This window comes from Prunus mume, linkage group LG1, assembly GCF_029339155.1.
Source record: "Prunus mume cultivar Tortuosa linkage group LG1, ASM2933915v1, whole genome shotgun sequence".
Classification (NCBI taxonomy): Eukaryota; Viridiplantae; Streptophyta; class Magnoliopsida; order Rosales; family Rosaceae; genus Prunus; species Prunus mume.
In genome coordinates this window covers 28038752-28061186 of record NC_142698.1, presented here as the reverse complement: position 1 = coordinate 28061186, position 22435 = coordinate 28038752, and the positions used below count along the sequence as shown (strand labels likewise).

The following is a 22435-nucleotide window of genomic DNA, read 5'->3' as shown; positions in this document are numbered from 1 at the left end:
AAAGATTTGAATTCCACTGGTTTTGTTCCAAAATAGAAAGATATAAGAGGAACTAAAAGCATGCAAAGATGACACACACAACTAGTATTGACATGTTTATTAATTCGTAATCATAATCAAAATAAGGAGTTGGTTTCTATTCTCATTACGGATTACTCATGCGTTTATTTCACATAAAAGAATAAAATTGCAAGTGGGATTCACACAAAATCAGGAATTCAATTCTCAATTTTGTGCCATGTTTACTTAGAAGGGATGGAGGAAGTCAAGAATAGGGAAACTGAAGCATTTGGGAATAAGGAATTGGAATTAGATCAACTACTCCCTATAATCACATTATGCTATGCGTTATAACTTTTCTACATGGCATATCATAATTGGCATAAGACAGCAAAACGAGTGTTATTCACGTTTCAACACGAGTTTTTCTGGTGTGGAGCGGATGCCCATCAAGCCAAGCTATAACCCAATAGACTCATGGGCCGTGGGCTGAATCACGACCAACTTTGATTTGACCTTGACCAGCCATCAGTCCAAACAATCCCAGCTGACATGGCAGAATAGCGCACTTGTCACGTCTAAAGTCGAAAACAAAGATTCACAACTGCTCTCTCTCTCTCTCTCTCTCTCTCTCTCTCTCTCCCTTTGCCTTCGCCAACTCTTTCTCCCCGCCATTTCTTTGCTCCGAAAAACAAGCAAAGGCTCCAAAACGCCTCACGCTCTCTGTTTCTCATGGCCTCACACCATACCCGCCCACGCCTTTCACTTTCTTCTACCACATTCCCAATCCCTTTCTCCACATGCAGTACCACCGCGTCGTCTCTTTCAAACGATCGTAATCTGAAATCGAATCGATATATACATTTCGTATATCAATTCAATCGTCTTCTTCGTTCGGAGGCTGGGCACGGCGGTCGATATGATCAGCAGAGACAGAGAGCAACTCAAAGATCTCTCTGTTAGGGTTTTCTCTGTTCTCCTTTTCTTCAGCTTCTTCAGCTTACCTCTGCCCCGAATTGCGGGACAGGACACGGCAAGCTATGATCTTGCCACCGAGCTCGTCTTGAGCCGCTATTCCAATCTCACCCCTGTTTTCAAAGACGAACTTCAGAGCAAATTTAGCTTCTGCATCGTCGACATGTCAGTTTACTTCTCTCTCTATCTCCCTCTTTCTTTTAAAAAAAAAATTATTTTTGATTTGGTAGAGTGAAAATGTGTGTATTTTGTGTTTACTACAGAGACGAGGACTGGGATGGGGCTTTCAATTTCTCAAAAGACTCAAGGTTCATTTCCAACTGCGCTAAGAAAATGGCAGGTACGTGTCACCATTGTCTCAAAAATTATTATGTTGGAAGAGGCCCAAAATTCGAATGTCATCTCCCTCATTGATGAAAGAGAAAAGAAAAAGAAAAAGGCTCGTACTTTTTTTGCGTCATTCTTACACTTATAGGAAACAGTAACTTGGTAACAAAAATTATTAATGAACAAGGTTCACATTATAGACCCTCCTGGTGATAATGAATAACCAATTCATTTAGTTTCATTTTTCATGATATTTTAAGGTGGATCAATTGGAGAGGTTTTGGGCCGATTGTGCACAGCTGCAGAAATCAATCTGTATTCTGAAGGTTTATTGCAATCCGGGAAAACCAGTTACTTGAAACCGAACAAGAACTGCAATCTGTCATCGTGGGTTTCTGGATGTGAGCCTGGGTGGGCGTGTGGTTCTTCTGAGAAAGTTGACCCGAAAAATCGATCCTATGTGCCTGTCAGAAGTAATGACTGTGCACCTTGTTGTGAGGGTTTCTTCTGCCCTCATGGCCTTACTTGCATGCTCCGTAAGTACTTCAAACCTGTGTGTTTTTAGGATAACTAGTGTTTCATACTTTTTTTTTGTGATTCTTGATTTCTTGTTGCTTCTTTTGTAACATCTACCTAGCTTCCATTGACTTGTATCCATATTAATTGCCTAAAATGACAACGGATTCATCTGGTTTATCTTATTTGTTACTAATCTTTGTCAGATCTCCGATTTCAGTTATCTGTGCATGAGTATTACTGTCATTTCGCGTACGTTTCAATAAATCATGGAGACCCAAGCAGTGAAATGAATGCGAAATGATCCTAATACCTCTACATGTGACTCACATGTGGATGCCCCGTTATACCAATTGACAGAAATTGGAGACTTGATTAAGATTGGTAACGGATATATACCGCAAGGGTAGTCTTATCAAAATTAAAACCACATGACTTACCTTGACTGACTTTTGTGTCATCTTGGTCATCTATAAAAACTTTTGATCATCAATATGCATTCCATCTGTAAGATCTCATTTCCCAACATGTAAGATGGCATCTGGCATGAGGAGCCAATTTTAAAAGGAGTAATTAGTTTCTGGTTAAAAACTGAACATTTGCGAGACCCCAGTCTTTCATAGGATGGTCATTACGTGTTGCTTGATTCTTTCTTTTCGAAGAAGCCATAATGTTTTAATAAAATGAATTCTATATCTTGATTTTTTGTGGTTATTTTTTTCTCATAATGTGGCGTATTGCTATTTGGTCATTTATAAATCTTTACCAGTATTGCATATTATAGACAATATAGAAAAAAGCATCCGATATCCGTCGTTGGAACAGTTGAGTGTGCCTGACTTCATTTTCTTTGTTACCTTTTCTCATCTTATCTATGAAGCTTGCCCGAAAGGTGCTTACTGCCCATTTGCAAAACTCAATAATGAAACTGGTACATGCGAGCCGTAAGTTCATAATCTTTTCTTAACTTTTGCATTTTTCTTTTTAAATTCTTTCATCTCCATTTTTCCTTATGGTTAGCATACATTAATATTTATCAGCAGAAATATTCTACAGATACAGTTATCAGCTACCTCCTGGGAAGCAAAACCATACTTGTGGAGGAGCAGATAAGTGGGCTGATTTCTCGAGTAGTAAAGAGGTATTCTGTTCGGGTGGATCATATTGTCCGTCTACCATCCAAAAAATTCCTTGCAGTAGTGGGTATTGATAATTATCCCAGAGCTTTTAGCACTTGTCCTTACATTTTGCAAATAGTGACCTTATTTCTTCATTGCTTCATGTTTTTACACTTCTTGTCAAAACCTGGGTTTCTTATTTTCGGGTAATGTTCTCTTACTTTGCCAGACGGTGAATCTAGATCATTGATTAGATTCATAATATGGCTACATAAATCTGGCAAGAGAACATTACCCTCTTAATAATCATTATCATTTGATGAAATGCATGATGGTCATCTGATTCCTTATTTTCTTCTTTTAGTTTTTTTCTTATAAATTTGTTGAACAACAGAGAAAAATCATCTCAGCAGTTCACTTTTTGTATACTTATGCCACAGTTTTTGCCCATTGCAGACATTATTGCAGGCAGGGTTCCACATCTCAGGAACGTAAGTTTCTCTTTCCACCCATGTAGTAGAATAATGGATACCTGAATCTCATTTTGTTTCACTAGTTAAAAAAACGAAGTCAGGGGATGTTAATTATGAGAACAGCAACCTGAAACTTAGTCCCTAAATTTGATAGTAGTTGTAGAATAACAGCCAATTAGTCCATCGGGAAGTCCAACAAGTCAATAATGGTATAGTCGGTGCGTCTTGTTCATCCATGAAAGAAGACATAATTGCTAACCCTAACATTGGAAATTCAAATATTAGAAGTTCGTAGGCTATATATATACAAATTTAATATCTATTTTGAAACTCCTGTCAGAGCAATTTTTTCTCTCTATTCTCATGTATCAAGATCTTTATGAAAATTATGTCCATGGTTTCATAAGCTTCTTGCCAATGGCTTAGTGTTTGCTACATATTTTAAGTGTTGGCGGAAATCTGCATATCTGGTTATTTCTGTAATTCTAGGGTTTAGTACTGACAGAACACCTTGTCAATGTGAGCATAAAACTCAGATACAATACTAGGTGAAGTGAACCAGAAGTATGCATGGTATTTGTATTAATCAAGAGGCAGAGGGTCATGATTGTGTCAGGTGATGAAGCAGCAATGTTTCTTCCATTGGCAGTGTCAAAAGTTTTCCAACTGTGATGCCCCTTATAACACATCTGGTCGTATAATCAGCTAACAAGGTTAAGAGTAGTTACGTCAGATGAGTGAATTTGGGGTACAGTTTTTATTTGGTGCTAAGAAACCAAAGTTATTAATAAAAGAGAGAGTACAAATCAGAGGACAAAACATCTACAGAAAACAGAGCTCAAAATGTAAAAAATCCTAGGGATGAAGATATTAGAAGTGCTTTGTTAAGTATAATTTATAAATATATTTGGAAACTCTTAAGGGCACTGGTATGGAAAATTTACAAAAGGTGTTTCCAGTGGGGGTGCTAGTTCAAGCTGTTGATTATGGCATGGTGGTTATCGTAGACATAATCCTCAAATAATTAATTCATCCAAATTGTAACCAGAGGAACCAAGACAGTGCATGTCTAAAAGAGGTTCAACTCTTAGGGGTATTGGTTGTACCAAAGAGTACAAGAACCAAGGGTTGCACTGGTATGAGAAGACACCAAAGAGAACATGTGAGGATTTGAGTGCAACATTGTAAGGGGAACAAGAGAATCCTAATAATTTCTTGGTTCCTAGTGGACTTCAAACTCCTCTCACGTGGAAGAAGGAAAGTTTACCCAACCACGTTGCATATCTCTCTGTCTTTGCTTGTTACTTGGATATTTTGCTGTTTATTTTGCTGTTTATTTTGCATGCTTTTGTGGGTCTCCTGACAATAAGCATGGTAACCTTGAATTTGCTTGTGGCAAGATATTTGTTTTTAGGTTAATAATATTGCTTCAATTATTGTTTTGTTTGATGTCAGATAATGTTACTGTTATCTACAATAGTATATGTTTAAGAATGCATCTATTCGTTTTGAGTTTGGAGTCTAATTACTTTATCTTTGCTTTTGATTCTGGTGAGTCTATGATAATGACCCTTGTTGAACTTGCAGAGTGTTTCCGGATGGCGACTTGTAAGTCACAATCAGAAAATCAAAATATTACTGCATACGGTATCCTGCTTTTTGTGAGTGGTCTTACTTCATTCTTTAAAATTTAAATAGTGAATAATGTAAGCTTCCAGGACCACGATTATGATCGTGGTTCATTTAAATTTATAGAATGAACTATTCATGGAGTACTTTAGTGCCCTACTAGTTGCCTTGGAAAAATGTGGGATTATTTTTATGTGTCAATGACTATATTTATCAAAGGCTTAACAGCACATCACATATACTTTCCAGTGTTTTTGAAAAGCAATTTATATAAAAGAAAAGAAAATACTGTCCATGCTGTGCTTTTTGAACTAATTTCATATGCAACCATCAGCCATCTGTATTGATGAACCTTCACTTGTCAATGCAGGCTGGATTAATTTTCATCCTTCTCATTATATATAATTGTTCTGACCAAGTTCTTGCCACCCGAGAGAAAAGACAAGCAAAATCCAGGGAAAAAGCAGTTCAAAGTGTAAGAGAAACTGCACAAGCACGTGAAAAATGGAAATCTGCAAAAGACATTGCTAAGAAGCATGCAGTTGGACTGTCATCACAGTTTTCACGTACATTTTCTCGCCGAAAATCTACCAGGCATTCGGACCAGCTGAAAGGACTGGGACAAGCTAAACCTGGAACAGATGCTGCCTTGCCACCTATGCCACCCAATGAGCAATCAGCTGGAACATCTAAAGGAAAGAATAAAGACAAAAGCAGCCTCACACAAATGATACATGCAATTGAGGAAGATCCAAATAGTCATGAAGGTTTCAATCTAGAGATAGGAGATAAAAATATTAAAAAGCAAACAGCAAAAGCACCAAAAGGTAAGCAGTTGCATACTCAGAGTCAAATTTTCAAGTATGCATATGGTCAAATTGAAAAGGAAAAGGCATTACAAGAGCAGAATGCAAACTTAACCTTCTCTGGGGTTATAGAAATGGCTGGTGATACTGAAATCAGTAAGAGGCCTCCCATTGAGGTTGCTTTTAAAGATCTAACCCTCACATTGAAAGGAAAAAACAAACATCTTATGAGGTGCGTGACTGGGAAAATATCACCTGGGAGGGTTTCAGCTGTCATGGGTCCATCTGGAGCTGGAAAAACAACATTTCTTTCTGCTTTGGCTGGAAAAATTAGGGGATGCACCATGAGCGGTATGATACTTGTAAATGGAAAGATGGAATCCATCCACTCATACAAGAAAATCATTGGCTTTGTGCCACAAGATGATATTGTGCATGGAAATTTGACAGTAGAAGAAAATCTCTGGTTCAGCGCAAGATGCAGGTATGCACATTTAGTTCCAAACTTCAGGTATCCGCAGTTTGAGTATTTGTGGTTAGCTTCATTAACATTGTTGGTCCATTCTCTAACAGCTTAAACTTTGGATCCAATGGTTGTATAACATGGTATCACAGTTCTTGTTGAAAGAGGTTCTGGGTTCAAAACTTTAACATTCCAAGTGTACTGCTTCCAAAATGATCCAGCATGTATATGTGTGGGCAAAAATTGGTTTCTGTTTGATTTGCCAATTACTTCATGAAGCCCTAAGATTCACAACTTCAATCTCTGGAAGCAACAATCTTTGCATCCAACAATGTACTCTTAATTCCTCTTTTTAGGTCCATTTGTATTAAGAAAATATTAGAAGTCAAATCATCTTTGAAGTCACACTTGGTGCTCAAGGACTGGAAAAAGAACTTGACATGTATATTTGGGAATCAGCCACTTATAGTTCTTTCTTACACTATTGACCCCTCTTTCCTTTACCTCATCTCTGGAAAATCTGTCTTTGCTGAAATCATTTACTTTTTGGAGTCTGCATTCTTTCATAAAATTTGTCCAACCTGCATCTTTGTTGATTCATTGCTTCGGGACATTTGAAATATGATCACATATGTGTAGAACAGCTTTGTTCATTTGGAGGAGTGTTATACAGTAGAATTTAGGTATGCATAGCCACTTTAAATAGGCAAATTCAAAGACACTGTGATAGGTTTTGGACTGTTCTAATCTTTTCTGTTGTACCCTTTTTTCCTATTATCTCTTTTTTTACCTCCTTGATCACATTCATTTACTGGTACTGATATTAGTTCTTGTACCATCCTCATCTTCTGCATTTTGGTTATTGTAGACTCTCTGCTGATCTGCCTAAACCAGAAAAGGTCTTAGTCGTTGAAAGAGTTATTGAGTCCTTGGGCCTGCAGGCAGTGCGGGATTCCCTGGTTGGAACGGTGGAGAGGCGAGGAATCTCTGGAGGTCAAAGAAAGCGAGTAAATGTTGGGCTGGAAATGGTCATGGAACCATCACTTCTAATTTTAGATGAACCCACATCAGGTTTGGATAGTTCATCTTCTAATTTGTTGCTGAGAGCTCTTAGACGTGAGGCTCTTGAAGGAGTTAACATTTGCATGGTTGTCCACCAACCTAGGTAATTTAACTTGTAGCAAGTACTAGAAAAGTACCTAAATTGTGGGAAAGGCAAATTAATAGATGGCTTCACTGGAAATGAAGTCAATTTTTTAAAGTAGTTTCTTTTGCTAATTCTACTTTATTGGGTGCTTCAGCTACACATTGTTCAAGATGTTTGATGATTTGATCCTTCTGGCTAAAGGTGGACTTACGGTGTATCATGGATCAGTGAAGAAAGTTGAAGAGTACTTTGCTACCCTTGGGATTACTGTCCCTGAGCGTGTCAACCCTCCAGACTATTTCATTGACATTTTGGAAGGCATAGTAAAACCAAGCACAAGCTCTGGGGTGACCTATAAGCAACTACCTGTTAGATGGATGCTTCACAATGGGTACCCAGTTCCTATGGACATGCTCCAGAGTTCTGATGGAATGGCTGCATCTGCAGGCGAAAATTCAGCTCATGGAGGAAGTACTCCAAATGCTGGATCTGATGGACAGTCCTTTGCTGGAGACTTTTGGCAGGATGTCAAGTGTCATGTTGAGGTGAATAAGGACACTTTACAGCATAAATTCTTGAAGTCAAGTGACTTATCTGAGCGGATTACCCCTGGCGTGTTCCAGCAATATAGATACTTCCTTGGGAGGTGGGTATTCCTTCTCTAACATTTTGGTTTCACAAAAAATTCTTAATTTTCTGGAGATAATCAACCATATGGATATGATGAGTGTTATATCATGTATTGTGTTTTATCATGCAAGAAACGTCAAAACCTTGGGGCATATTCTTCATTTGCCTCTTCTATTGTGTGACCAGAAAGAATGGGTGGGGTTAATTTTTTGCACTGTTGCACATACATGCTTATTATGCTTGTAAAGATCAAGATGTTGAGAAGATATCAATATGTTTATTTGTTAAGGCTTAGACTTAATTATCCAACGTAAGGCATTGCTCACTGTCACACAGTGTGACTGTTACACACCACACTAAGCAAAGTCTATTGCTCAAAATTTGCAACAGCTGAGTTCCTTTAAGATTGTTACTTTTAAATGATTCAGCCTAATTTGTTTATGACTGGCTTTATAGGGGTGGTAAGCAGCGGTTACGAGAAGCTAGGACCCAAGCTGTAGATTTTCTGATTTTATTGATTGCCGGAGTCTGCTTGGGAACACTTGCCAAAGTGAGCGATGAAACCTTTGGTGCAATTGGTTATACATACACCGTCATAGCAGTTTGTAAGTAGATTTTTTTCCCTTAATTATACTTTGCTTCCTTAAGCTGTGATCATATCACTTATGGTCTTGGATGTTTCATGATTCAACTTGGCTCTTTTAGATGTTACTGGAACAATCCCAATTTAGATTAAATTATTGAGTAACATAGAGGAATAGTCCCTGAACTTATCGAACATAAGTCCTTATTTAAAATCTTAGAATGTTTCATGCATTATTGTTTCATAAATGAGTGGCATTAGTCCTGGGCATTATCCTTCCCTATCATTTTTTATCATATGACATGCATATGAGCACCTTTTAGGCACAATTTTCGCAACTCACCTTTGGCTAGGGAAGGTGGAGGAGAATAGGGGTGCATTGTTGTTGCTCACCAGTTGAACTGCATAACACTTGATATTCACCTCAACAAATACAGAAAAGATCTATGTTGTGATAGATGAAAGGCCAAATGCAGGTGAGTTGCTGAAATTGCCCATGAAAAGATGTTCAGTTGCGCCGTGCAGGTCACGTGAGAATAATGGACAGAAATCCTGTTCGGGACTAGTGGTATCCATTTAAAAAAAAAAATTATACGTGAAATTGTGGGACGTGGGACTCCTACAACTTAAAACCAAAGAAATTCTGGGATTTATATCTCTTAAATAATGTTAGGTGTAAGATTGGAATGAGAGAAACAAAAATACAAATCTGAGAAAATTAAGGCATTTAAGGGATGTGTTTGACTTGGTCAATTGGTCAAAGGACCTAATCCAAAAGAAAAAGAACTGTTACTAAACAATAGTATGTACGAGGGACTTATATCTAGTTTTTGGTTTAAGTTATTAAAAATTGCTTGGAAGGAAGTTAAACTGTGAATTTGAACCGTTGATCAAGTGGATATTTTTTGGGCGTACGATTCTAAATTGACAGTTTGACTGCCAGTCATAAGAATATTATCCTATATTGTGTGGCACATCCTCATGTATTTTGGGAAATTGACGTGGTTGGCAAACATTCATGTCAAATTTCTACGCTCATGTTCGTGTCCTCCAATCATAGCTTTTTCTAAGACGTGATTTACTTCTCACCCGTCCTAATTTGTTTCCATTTCAGCTCTCCTGTGCAAGATTGCAGCTTTGAGAACATTTGGACTGGATAAATTGCACTACTGGAGAGAGAGCTCTTCTGGCATGAGTAGCTTGGCTTACTTTCTGTCGAGGGATACAATTGATCATTTCAATACAATCATTAAGCCTCTAGTGTATCTCTCAATGTTCTATTTCTTCAACAACCCAAGATCATCCGTCATAGATAATTTCATCGTTTTGCTTTGTCTGGTTTACTGCGTGACTGGTATAGCTTATGCCCTTGCTATCTACCTGGCACCTGGTCCAGCCCAACTGGTAAGAATTTTTTCCACATTGAGAAATTATTAGCTTTGTAAAATGAATGTTTTTATGTGTCTGTATGCTTGTTTTCTTCTTCCTTCCAACAAGCCACTTTTGTTGTTGTGCAGTGGTCGGTACTTCTTCCAGTTGTTTTGACTCTAATAGCAAACTATAATGAGAACAAATTTGTTTCAAGAATAGCTGATTTGTGCTACACTAAGTGGGCTTTGGAAGCTTTTGTCATAGCAAATGCTAAAAGGTTTGAAATAACCATTTTTACCGAGATCATTGTGCATCATCATTCTTAATGCGGATGTTATAATGCTTCTTGCTTTTCTTTTTTCGTTTTTCCTTTTTTTCAGGTATTCTGGAGTGTGGTTAATCACACGATGTGGTTCACTTATGAAAACTGGCTATGATCTCAATCATTGGTACCGTAGTTTAATCTTCCTCATCATTACCGGTATAGTTTCTCGATGCATTGCATACTTGTTACTGGTACTCTTCCAAAAGAAGTAACTCAGTCTGATCCTTTCAACCCATTCTCCCTGTACATAAATGGAAAATTCTTTACAAAGATGCTTGCCTCACTACATAACCCTCAGAGTCTCGTGAAGATGCCGGAGATTCACGAGAATGTTGCATACTGTAGAATCAATATATTGGCAATCTGTAGACGAGTAAATGCCGCACTTTCTTTAGGTAGCACTTCCAGTCCGTATAGGTGTAGATAACAGTGGTATTTTATTTATTCAAGGTAGCTCTTCCTCCTAAGGGTTCTGCTTGTTGTTATGCATTTGTTGTACAATCAGTTGTTTCTATATTATTTGTATCCACATGGTTTTGCTTCTGCCAAATTTGTGACAATTTTTTTTTTAGTACAAGCGATAGTCTAAAACTACAGAGGAGGGGGATTTCTCTCTCTCACACACACACAACTATGATGCCGTAGAGATTTGAACGTGAGACCTTTAGTCTGCAAGTCAATGCCATTTTCTACTGGTCTGCTGGTCAAGTATGGTGAGAATATACGATTATTTGGTTCCCATGATGAAATGAGAATTTGTAATGCAATCAAGGAATGAAACAGAGGAGAGAATAGAGTACTGGTTGAAAATTTGAGACACCAAGGGTATCTTGGTCTTTTCAAGTACAAAATTATTTCTATTTATTTTGGGAATTAGTTTTCCATTATCTTATCTTATTTTTCAATAAGTTATTTTTCAAGTAGTTGTGCTCTCCATTATCTTATTTTTCTTTTAATTTTAATTTTTTTTACTATGAAAAAATGTGAATTTACCATATTATTCTCATTTAATTAATAATTTCAATTCTTAATGTTCGCATTAACCAAGGGCATTTTCTGGTATTTTAAATGTTTTACCATTCTCTGTCTTTTGCTTTATATATATAGATGAAAACGATAATTTTATGGAAAAACCCCATTTCCAGTACCAAATGGTGTGAAACTTTCTACAAAGGACAGACAGAACTTATGAAAAAGAAAGGAATCCATGTAATAAGCACCTAGAAATGTTGAATTTTATCTGGAACTTAAAAAATAAAAAAAAATCGTATCATCTAACTATTTTTGTATTTTTCTCTTAAGGATTATATGCGTTCCTAGTTTTGTTTGCAGGGAAAAAAAAGGGGTCTGGGTGTGAGATGTCAGTTCATAATTGTGATGACATGCAATTACAAACCTCAGTTGGCACAATTTAACCCACTATTTACTGTTAATTTTTTTGGGGGAGTTGAAATGGGTGAAAGGCATCGGTCCTTAAACTCTTATTTAAAAAACCTGAAAGATATATGACATCAGTTTAAGTATCGACCAATGCTATTTTCATATTAAAGGCATCGGCAAGGGTTGCTAAGCATTGGTAGTGACCTATGGTCCTATTATTTATACAACTGATGCCTAAGAGACTAACAACATCAGTTTGATGTTCTGAGTTTACCGATGCCTATCAACCAATGCCTAAAGTCACTTTTGTCATAGTGATGTCTTAATTCTTATCTACGTTTTGCTTCAACTGCTGTAATAATCCTTCTGTGGTAAAAGCATTCTTAAGCGAGCAGCAAAGCAAAGCATGTAATAAGTACTAATGATGTTTCTTTAAGTTTGAACCATGAGTATGCTTTCAGGAGATAATTTAGTAGCATAGTTAAGTTTCAAACTTGTCAGTTTGAGTATGTGGGATTTAACCAGGACCAGTGTAGTGGTTTGGAGCAATTATTCATCCAAGAAAGAGCCTGGATTCGAGTCTTAGTATCCGTGTAGTGTGTGTGAGTTTAGTATGTTATCGACCATCTCAATAGGAACGGTCTTAAAAAAAAGTAAAAAAATTAAAAATAACCGAATTTCTTACAAATAAATTAAAAAAAAATAATTGAGACAAGTTTCATATATAGACGCACAAATCCTTCAACTATAATACTGTAATCTCATGCTGTACTAAGCACGAGATTCTAACAACCAATTCCAAAATCCCAAAGAACAATCCAATTTGATCCGCCAATGTTTGTTTTTGTATTAAACAAGTTGTTCATCAATTTGAGTTTATGAAGTGGAGAACACATTGAAGATTGATAAACAAGAATATTGATTTCCCCATAATAATCACAAAGTACAATATAAGTATGTCATCTTACATTAATTAGCAAGATGGTTGATTGTTTAATCTCCATTATTAAACACCAATCACGTTGATTATCCTGCAGAAGCTTAATAGAAATGGCCATTTCATGGAAGAGGAAGTGCCCTCTAGGAATTTCATTACCTCAATTTGTGGTAATATGATCATTTACATTATCATTAATATTCCATACCATAAAAGCTACCCTCTCCATATGCGTACAAGAGAGATCAGAGGTGGAGAGTGGGGGAGACGAATGGGAAGAAGGGGAAAGGAAGGAGGAGGGGGAGGGGATGGGGAGGTTGAGGTGATTATTATTATTTTAAAAAAAAATTAAATTAATTTAAAATGTTAAATATATATTTTTTAATTTTGTTTTATCTATATATATAAGTAAAAGGTAGACAATGATGAAACATTCAAAATACCAAAAAATGACCTTGATTAATTCAAACATTAAGAATTGAAATTATTAATTAAATAAGGATAATATGGTAAATTCACATTTTTTTCAAATTAAAAAAATTAAATTAAAAAATAAAATCAGATAATAGGTCATACTTTTATGGAACATAACTACCCATGTTATATTTTCTTAATTCTAAAAAAAAAGAAAAAAGCAAACCAATTGGCACATGCTCATTAGTTTTATTTTAAATGTTTAGTTTTAGGTAGATGAGGTTTTTATTTTCTCTTCTTTTTTTTTATTAATAAAATTATGAATTTATCCTTAATTTGGACATAAATTTGGATGGAATTTAAAAAATTTGACGGTAAGACCTCAATTGGCGATTTTTAAAAAGTTCGAGTCCTTAATATAATATGCAAGTAGTTCAGAAAATCCGTCCTGGTAGATACGGTGAAAGTACAAAGCAAATGGTAATTGATGAATGATCATTGTGACTTTTTTATCCCTAAATTATACAAGCTTCTATCATTAGGGTCTTGTTTGTAAGGTATAACCGCTTAACCCCAAAGCCAGAATTGCAAGCTACGCCAAGACCAAAGCCCACGTACGTCTCACTCCACCCGCTCTAATTTTCTCTGCATGATGCCCCACCCAAAACATCAACGGTTATCCCAATACCAAATCCAACCTCCTCCTCCTCCTCCTCATCATCATCATCATCATCATCATCATCATCATCCTCACCTTGAAAGCTCTCTCTCATCTTCCTCCTCAACACCCCATAATTTTTTCCGTTCTTCAAATCAAACGTCAACAACAAAAACAACAACCAGAAGCAGCAGCAGCTGCCACCCTTGCTTTGGCACGAAGCTTAAGTCCTTCTCACACCAACACTTCGGACAAATTCAAAACCTCACCAATATCATACCCTCTTGGCTTTATGTTGCTTCTAATTCTAGGCGTTGGAGTTGGCTGAAGCGCACTGGGGTTTTGTTCATGGCGAGCCCCAGCGACTTGTCCGTTCGTACTCCGTCGGAGATTGTGAGTTCCATTTGAGTCTATGATGACACTCTTGATCATGTTTTTAGAAATGTTACATATTAATTCCAATATTATTATATGCCCAAATTTTATTTTCGTTAATATGGACTCCTGTAGCTAATTTATGATCAATTTGTTATGAACATATGATATCCTTTACTTTCTAATGCAGCGGAAAAAGAAGCTTAGTGGGCAGCGAAAGAGAGAGGAGCTTGAAAAAGAGGTATGTAGTACTTCTTTTCTTGAAACAAATAAGAGTAGCGACTTGCACTACTAGTTTAGCTACTGACACTCCAAATGAGCATTTTACAATTATATATATATATATATATATATATATATATGCACACGTAATAGGAGTGCCGGAGGATAAACTGGGAGTGCCAATATCACCGGCCAGCTCGAAGCCCGGAAAATTTCGCAATCATAGGGTAATGGGCTCCCCTCCTTGATCTATGTTGGTGTAACTAGGATCAATGAAAAAAGTGACTAAAATTGATAGTGCAGAAGCATGGCCCAACGAATGGGACATTAATTTATCAACATGTCATTTTTAGGCGTCCTTGTTAACTATGTAGCATTTATGCTACATCAAGGTTTCATGGTTTATCTTTCAAACCTCTGGTTTCTTTCAACTGGAAGACCATCTTTATCTTTAAAGATGATATAATTGTACTGATCAAATTGGATTCCCAAGACCAATTTAGAGACATCATTCATTTCTATGTCAAGGAAACCATCGAGTTGTGACTTTGGAAAAAGTTGAATTTTGAGGTGTCAAGGAACCATGCTTCTTAATTCTCCATCACTAGTCTCTGCCTGCACATCGGTTTTCTTCTGTTTTTCCCTTTGTTAGGATTGGTGCTCTTTTTGTTCTCTTTTGGAGCCAAATTTATTTTTCTTTCTAGCTAGCTCTAAGGTATATGTGCTTGCAAGTTCTTCTATTTTCTTTTGTTTTTATGTTTGTTAATAATATATGGGGATGGGGCTCCCCGAAGTGTAGGTCATCTTTCCTTAGAGATCGAGGAGGAATGTTTGCATCCTGTGACCTGCACTGAATAACTAATCTCGCCTAATCTTCTAGTTTATTAATTTGAATATTAAAAATACTCTTCCTATCATATTGTTTCACCAAATTGGCAACAGAAATTGGGACCCATTAGATAATGAAGAACGTACATGCATAAATTACAAGGTGATAATTTATTTATTTAATTTTGTTTCTTTGAAATGAAGGTACAAAGCATATTCATTCAAATACAAACAAACTACCCTCTAGGTGTAGATGAGAGAATGGCATTGACAGTAACAAGTTTCTATTTAGTAGGTTTCTTTGCTTCAAAGAATGCTGAATCAAGAAGAGAAAGTACATGAGGTTTTGGATCATGTCTATAGTCAGAAAACTACTGGTTCTGCTATTTCTTTCCCGAGATTCCTTCCTCCCAAGGTACTCTTCTGCCTTTTCTTGTTACACTTGTGTACAGTACATATAGAAATTATGAAAACGCATGCACTGTATTTTTTGAAGGCACCTTATGAGAAATGAATTCGCGTACGTAACGGTATGATGTTTTAGTTTAATTATACAACGTTCTTATCAAAATTAGACAATTGTTGCAAAGTTATTTTTGGCAATTCTATAATATTGTTAGACTCTAAATTCATATGAGCATTCAAATATGATTTCATATAATTGACGGTTCTAATTCACAGTCTGGTAACATAATATGTCGGACTGTGTATTTTAAGCTTATGTGCTCGGAGAAATGTAGTACAATCATTATCATCATAATTCTACTTGTTTATAATAGAATAAATATATTACTCTCTATGAACGCAGATGAAGGAGCTTTTGGCAGAGCTAGCAATGGTTGAAGGAGAAATTGCTCGACTCGAAGGCCAAATCAGCCAACTTCAACTTGGGCTGAAGCATGAAGAAGAAGCTACTAAGGAAGCAAAATCGAAGCAATGGCAACATGAAAATCTAATAAGTAACCCCGTTGGCCGTGCATCATATATATCCATGCCAAGCCCCATGAACAACATTAAAGGTGAGAGGATGGGGTACGAAACCAAGGCATTGCATTTCATAAGTAAAGCTATAAAAGGTGATTATGATCATCTGAACGACCTCAGCCTAAATGAGAAAATTGGAAGCTTGAGAGGAATTGCTGATCAGAAAGAAAATTATTTCTGCGATGAGGTTAAATTTCAATATAAGGTTCCAAGAAAAAATGGAATATTGAGGGCATCCTCACCCTTGCGAGCTCCAAGATATCCATCACCCAAGGTATTACTGTAATGTATACATTTTTAATTGATCATATAATTTCCAAATTTCATGTACATTTTTAATGATTATTGCTGTAAGGTATGCATTAGTAGAGTATTACAACTCTGATCTGGTGATTATCACCAACCAATTAATGTTTTGTTTTCCAGCTAAAAGAACGTAATCCAGGGATTTGTTCAGAACTCCCACCAAAATCTCTACCAATTCCAACACAATTAGAAGAGAACATCCAGAATTGGCAACCAAACAGGCTCTCTGAAGAAATTATGAAGTGTCTCAACTTCATATATGTTAGGCTTCTCAGAACAACCAGAACAATGGAATTGGAGAAATCAGGCCCCATTTCCAGGTCCTTGAACTCTTCTATAACCTCAAGAAGCTTCAGGGATGAAACCACCTTAAACTCAAAGTCAAGCCTAGTTTTGTTACAAAAGGAATCAAGGCAACAAGACCCTTATGGCATCTTCAATGTGGAAGACTCAATTCCTAGGGACATTGGCCCTTACAAGAACTTGGTCATTTTCACCTCAATCTCTATGGATCCAAAATCCATTTCTGCCTCCAATTCCATTCCTTTGATAAGAAAGTTAAGGTATGTTCGAATTAATTGTCTTATATAGTATGATGGTGATTTTAGCACTCCCAATTTAGATAATGGCCCTCCCACTTTGAGTGTAAATATTATAAAATACTCAATTTCGAGCGTCATAATCTAAAATAGAATACTAAAATCATTGTAAGTTTGATAAACATTGTTGGCCTATTTTCTGACATCTTAAATTTTTGAGGCTAGTGGTTGTCTAACATGATATCAGAACATTCTTAGCAAGTGGTCCTAAGTTCAATTCATGTTCTCATGTTCTCCACTTCTTTGTTGTCCTGCCTCTCCACATGTAGGATGGGCCTATATATAGTCTACACGTGAGGGAGGGTGTAAAATTGATATACATTGTTGACCCATTCTCTGATAGCTTAAGCTTTTGGGGCTAGTGAGTGATTGTCTAAAAATCCCTACCTTGCTCAAATTGTAATGCTGTGATCATAACTTTTCTCTATATATTGTACTTGTGCACCACAGGTTATTGATGAACGATCTTCAGGTGGTGGATTTGGGGTCCTTGACATACCAACAGCAGCTGGCATTCTGGATCAACATGTACAATGCTTGTATTTTGAATGTATATACAACAAAGCTTTCTTCTTTTTCCTTCTGCTTATTTCTTTTCATTTGAGAGATGTCCAGCCTCAAGTGCACTTTTAGTGCATCCAAGAACCAATGTTTGCAAGGCACCCATCAGGATAGCAATGCAGAGTTTATTTATCCATGGTCTGGCCAAGCTTTCTCATGTTGGATTGACATAAATTTTTCTATTTTCAGTGTTTTCTTCATTATGGAGTGCCGGCTTCCACCGAAAAATTACTCACATTAATAAGCAAGGTAAGCCCCAAACTTCAACTAAAGGCATCAAATTGCTAGAAATTACAGTAGGCAGTAGTTCATTGCAGAACAACTACTTGTTTCATGATTATAAGATTATTGAAGTGAAGTACCAGAAACATGTACTTCTTGTCTTGTCACCCTTCAATTCCTTGTAATAATCTTAGGCATAACAAATAATGGTTTGATTTCAGGCAACCCTGAACATAGGAGGTAAGACTTTAAATGCTGAAGCCATAGAGCGTTATATTCTGAGGAAGCCACCACCTTCCACTATGAAAGAGGTAAATATTATGATTCGTCCTATATGAATCAAACGCGTATTCTAAATCAGTATGATCTCCCATCATGAAAATTTTTCACAGGCTCTTCGGAATGAAGATGAAGACGATAAAGCCGGTGTTCGGCAACTCTATGGTCTCGAGTCCATGGATCCTAATGTCACATTTGCTCTGTGCTGTGGAACACGTTCTTCTCCAGCGGTAAAACTTCATATAACATGTTATGCCATTGCATTTCATTATGTGCTGAATGTTAATGCTAAAGAATTTTCAGAACTGAAAGTTGCATTAATTTTTCAGGTGAGAATATACACAGCTGAAGGTGTTGTAGCTGAGCTGGAGAAATCAAAGTTGGAGTACCTGCAAGCATCAATTGTGGTGACCAGCACAAAGAAAATTGTGTTCCCAGAATTGCTGCTTGGGAACATGCTTGATTTTGCTGGGGATGTAGACTCACTGGTTCAGTGGGTTTGCCACCAGTTGCCAACATCTGGATCGTTGAGAAAATCAATGGTGGATTGCTTCAGGGGCCAAATTAGCAGTGCCAAGATTTCTGCCACTGTTGAGAAAATGCCATATGATTTTGAGTTTCAGTATTTGTTGGCCATGTAATTTTCTTGATTTGGTGTCCACTTACCACTTGTACCACGTGCGTATGTGAATAAAAGAGGTATTGGACTAGTTGATAATTATGATACAAGCGATATTGGGGAGAATTGAAAACTCGACCTCAGGTGCTTAGATAAATGTTTTAACTACTTAAGCTATAATCGTTTAGTTGAATACACTAATTAGTAACCAGTTAATTGAATTTTAAAGGTATACCTCAAGGGATTAAAAAAATAAAAAACCAAAACCAAAAGTGCAATGTTTATACTTTAAATTCCACACCGAACTAATATAACACACATGGAAAAATTGGTTTGGTTAAAGTCTCAAACTAGTATCATAAACTTAAACCAAACCAAACCAAACCAATCCATTCAATGATCGGTTTGGTTGGGTTATTGCCCACTGCCAAAAAAAGGCTCAAAAGACATTGAGTCCTGTAGACATTGTCAACTTGTCAAGCCTATCGCAACTAGTCAAGCCTCCCTTCGTTTTACATAACCTGGCAACCATCCAGTAGCCCTCCAAACAAGAATGAGAATATACGTATAACTAAAAATAGTGTAAGAGAGAAAAACAGTGTACTAGAAACCTTCATATACTATACATGTGGATGTGGTGAGGGAAATTATAGTTTTTGTAGGAGAGAAGTTAGAGAAAAGGTAATGTGTTATAACGTATAACTAAAATCATACAAGAACCCTCTAAACCCAAATAAATGCAATGCATAGCTGCATGGGGTTACCCTGCAATTGCGCCTTTGCATCAGTGGACAGAGGTTTGTATGGGATCTTTTGTTGAAACAGAGCTTCTCCTATTGTCCCATACAAAATAGAAAAATACAACAGAAATTCCATTAAACAAAATTAATGCCCGAAATTAAGAATGCAAGTGAGAAGGGATTTTCACCTCCTGCCATACGCACAACCACTGAAATGCTTTCATGGTCGTCAAAGGTGCAGCAGTTTCAAATTTCATTGTCCACAGATGCATATTAACTTCACAGTGATTCTTTCATCAACAGCAACAAAGCAGGATCGACTTTATCTCTCGACAGTAATTGAACTATCAACTCCGTTGTTGATGCATCTGCAGAGAAACCATTCCCCACCATTTGTTGAATAAGTACCATCGCTCTTGATGTCTCATTGTTACTGATAAACCCTCTGATAATTGTGTTATATGTGCAACCATCTGGAGAACAGCCTTTCTCTTCCATTTCGACAAGCAACTTTTCTGCTTCACTTTTTACACCCCCGATACATAGTCCATTAATCATTATATTGTATGTCCACACATTAGGTTGAAGTCCTTTTGATGATAAACCACAAAAGAGATTGATGCATCAGAGATCCCTTGCAGATTCAATTTTTCCAGCTATGAACAAACCTTCAATAAGAACAGTGTAAACCACAATATTAACATCCAACTTCTTCGCTTCAATCTCTCTAAACAATTGCATTGCCCTGGAAAGTTGTCGGTTTTTAAACAGGCCATCCAGTAGAACAACATAAGTTTGAAAATTTGGAAGTTGGCCACAATCTTGCATCTCAAAGAACAACCTTTGTGCATCTTGTATTCCACCCACTTTGCAAAACCTGTTCACAAGAGTGTTATAAGTAACGGTATCTGGAACCAATCCCTTATGACACATATCTAGAAAAAGCATCATGGCCTCATCTTTTTTTTAAGCTTACAATAGCCATTTATCAATGTGTACTGACAACATTAACCATCGAGCCCTTGCTAAGCATTAGTTCAAAAACTTTTTGTGCCTTGTATAACCAACCATCCATAAGTGAATTGTATGTAACCATATCAGGTCCAATATCTCTTTAAATCATCATTTCAACTACACCTTCTGCTTCCACGACCATCCCCTCCTTACAAAGTGTGTCTACCAAGACTTTGAACGTGAACACATTTGGAAAGATATTTTTACTGACCGTTTCATTCAACAACCTTGTAGCTTCTTTCCACTCGCCTAATTTGCAAACTCCATTAATCAAAGAGTTATAGGTAATGACATTTGGGGCAATACCCTTGCTTATCAGTTCTGAGAAAAGGTTCAATGCATCAACAACTTGTGTATCTTTACAAAGACTGTCAATGATTGTGCTATAGGCAACTAGGTCAGGCTTGCAAGGCCTTTCCTCCATCTTCCTAAGCAATTGAATAGCTGCACAGTTGTTACCCCTCATGCAAAAGCCCATTAGTAATGTGCCGAAAGTAACCACATTAGGCTTCCAATTACCTGCCCTCATCATTTTGTGGAAAAGGGCTGCTGCCTCCACCACTCTATGCTCGAGAAGATAGCCGTTGATTAGAGTGTTGAAGGTCAAGACATTTGGTTCAAGACCAAGTTTGAAGAATTTTCCCAATACAGATAAACTAAACCCTATTTGATTCAAATGACAATAACAATTGATGAGAATGGTTAGAGTATAAACATCAGGATTCCCGACGCACCCATTTGGTTATACGATGAGATGACTGCCGAATAATGTTTCAATTTCGCAACTTGAGTCAATATTTGAGTGAAACGAACAAGTGAAGGCAGAGGACGCTTTTGAAGCATTCTATCAAACACATTGAAAGCATCCTCAACAGTTGTGATTTTGGGTGAGTTTCTCACTGCCTGCTCTAGTTGGGTTCTTGTAGATTTGATAAGTTTAGAAGGTTGAGAGTGAAGGAAAGCAAAGTAATTGTTGGCGAAAACAACAACAGTGGAGTTACTATGAAGACAAGGCAACCTCTCCATCTCCTGCTGCTGCAATAAAAAGAAGCAGAAGCAGCTATATTCCGCATCATCATCTCAGTGAGTCAACGAGTCTCACCCGTATCGAACCCGGTGGTGAAAGAAGAAAGAATCTCCGCTGCAAGTAAAGGCCATGGCTTTATTGATTCAAAGAGAGAGATATGGCAATTTGGCAAACTGGGAAAGGTGTTTGGTTGTTTGCGGCAACGGTAAATTTTCGATTATAATTTTTAAAAAACATCATGTCTACAGGTTTAACCAATAATCAAATATTACTTGAATTAATAAATAGTATTATAAATGTTATAGCCGTGCGGCTATCCTAAAGAGTATAGCCGACCGGCTATACTATTATTGACACATGGCGAAGTGAGTGCTAGGCGCCGGGGGGTCTTTATTTATATTTAATAAATCGTATCGCCGCACGGCTATACTCAGGGTTTTTATAAAAAAGAGTATAGCCGACCGGCTATATTGTTTTTGACAAGTGGCGAAATGAGCGTTAGGGGCCGATGGGTTTTTTTAATATTTTATAAATAGTATAGCCGATCGGCTATACTGGGTTTTTTATTTATAAAAATCATAGAGCCGATCGGCTATATGACGGGTTTTTAAAAATAGTATAGCCGTGCGGCTATACACTGGATATATATTTTTTAATTATAAAAAAGTATAGTCTCCCGTCTTTACTGGGATCTTTTTTTCCTCTTTACATAATTGAATCCGACCAAATTAATTTCGATTTGGTTGTAAATCAAACCAAATTAATTGCGATTTGGTTCCATTCGATTGAAGATTAGACTTTTTTTGTGTAAAAATCGAACAAAACCTCTCAAATTAGTTGGGGCAGTGTTTGAGGGGCCGCTTCATACTTCCTTCTTGGAGCTTGTCGAAATATTTTTCGAGTGCAT

At 36.9% G+C, this 22435-nt stretch overlaps 2 protein-coding genes and 1 pseudogene across 5 annotated transcripts; 2 read left to right on the top strand and 1 right to left on the bottom strand.

The window, feature by feature from the left end:
- Nucleotides 1-631: 631 nt before the first annotated feature.
- On the top strand, nucleotides 632-10932 carry ABCG28 (ABC transporter family protein). Of its 2 annotated transcripts, XM_008229503.3 has the most exons (14): nucleotides 632-1140; nucleotides 1239-1315; nucleotides 1563-1838; nucleotides 2699-2762; nucleotides 2875-3021; nucleotides 3393-3427; nucleotides 4997-5070; nucleotides 5409-6328; nucleotides 7176-7472; nucleotides 7609-8100; nucleotides 8541-8689; nucleotides 9782-10071; nucleotides 10185-10315; nucleotides 10419-10932. In XM_008229503.3, exons 1-14 carry the CDS (start codon nucleotides 920-922, stop codon nucleotides 10573-10575), a joined length of 3330 nt encoding a protein of 1109 aa, XP_008227725.1. In that variant the 5' UTR covers nucleotides 632-919; the 3' UTR covers nucleotides 10576-10932. The 2 variants fall into 2 exon arrangements, with proteins under 2 accessions (XP_008227725.1, XP_088902067.1); XM_089045941.1 differs by lacking the exons at nucleotides 632-1140; nucleotides 1239-1315; nucleotides 1563-1838 and having other exon boundaries at nucleotides 2705-2762; nucleotides 2862-3021.
- A 2967-nt stretch (nucleotides 10933-13899) lies between these two features.
- Nucleotides 13900-18896, top strand: LOC103325701 (electron transporter, putative (Protein of unknown function, DUF547)). Of its 2 annotated transcripts, none has more exons than XM_089045927.1 (10): nucleotides 13900-14145; nucleotides 14318-14368; nucleotides 15470-15592; nucleotides 15986-16435; nucleotides 16588-17030; nucleotides 17517-17616; nucleotides 17817-17876; nucleotides 18071-18160; nucleotides 18242-18358; nucleotides 18458-18896. In XM_089045927.1, exons 3-10 carry the CDS (start codon nucleotides 15491-15493, stop codon nucleotides 18767-18769), a joined length of 1674 nt encoding a protein of 557 aa, XP_088902053.1. In that variant the 5' UTR covers nucleotides 13900-14145; nucleotides 14318-14368; nucleotides 15470-15490; the 3' UTR covers nucleotides 18770-18896. The 2 variants fall into 2 exon arrangements, with proteins under 2 accessions (XP_088902053.1, XP_008226107.1); XM_008227885.3 differs by having other exon boundaries at nucleotides 14060-14145; nucleotides 15473-15592.
- Nucleotides 18425-21755, bottom strand: LOC103327199 (uncharacterized; annotated as a pseudogene). The gene is made up of 3 exons (XR_016124128.1): nucleotides 19676-21755; nucleotides 19512-19580; nucleotides 18425-18716 (listed from the first exon to the last, which is right to left on the bottom strand). The product of XR_016124128.1 is annotated as an uncharacterized LOC103327199 (transcript).
- Between the last annotated feature and the right edge of the window lie 680 nt (nucleotides 21756-22435).

Coding starts and splice junctions, on each gene's coding strand:
- ABCG28 (XM_008229503.3), top strand. CDS start 920: ATGATCAGCAGAGACAGAGAGCAACTCAAAGATCTCTCTGTTAGGGTT. Junction 6,329..7,175: donor TGGTTCAGCGCAAGATGCAG/GTATGCACATTT, acceptor TGGTTATTGTAG/ACTCTCTGCTGATCTGCCTA. Junction 10,316..10,418: donor GTCATAGCAAATGCTAAAAG/GTTTGAAATAAC, acceptor CCTTTTTTTCAG/GTATTCTGGAGTGTGGTTAA.
- LOC103325701 (XM_008227885.3), top strand. CDS start 14,101: ATGGCGAGCCCCAGCGACTTGTCCGTTCGTACTCCGTCGGAGATT. Junction 15,593..15,985: donor CGAGATTCCTTCCTCCCAAG/GTACTCTTCTGC, acceptor CTATGAACGCAG/ATGAAGGAGCTTTTGGCAGA. Junction 17,617..17,816: donor ACAATGCTTGTATTTTGAAT/GTATATACAACA, acceptor TTCTATTTTCAG/TGTTTTCTTCATTATGGAGT.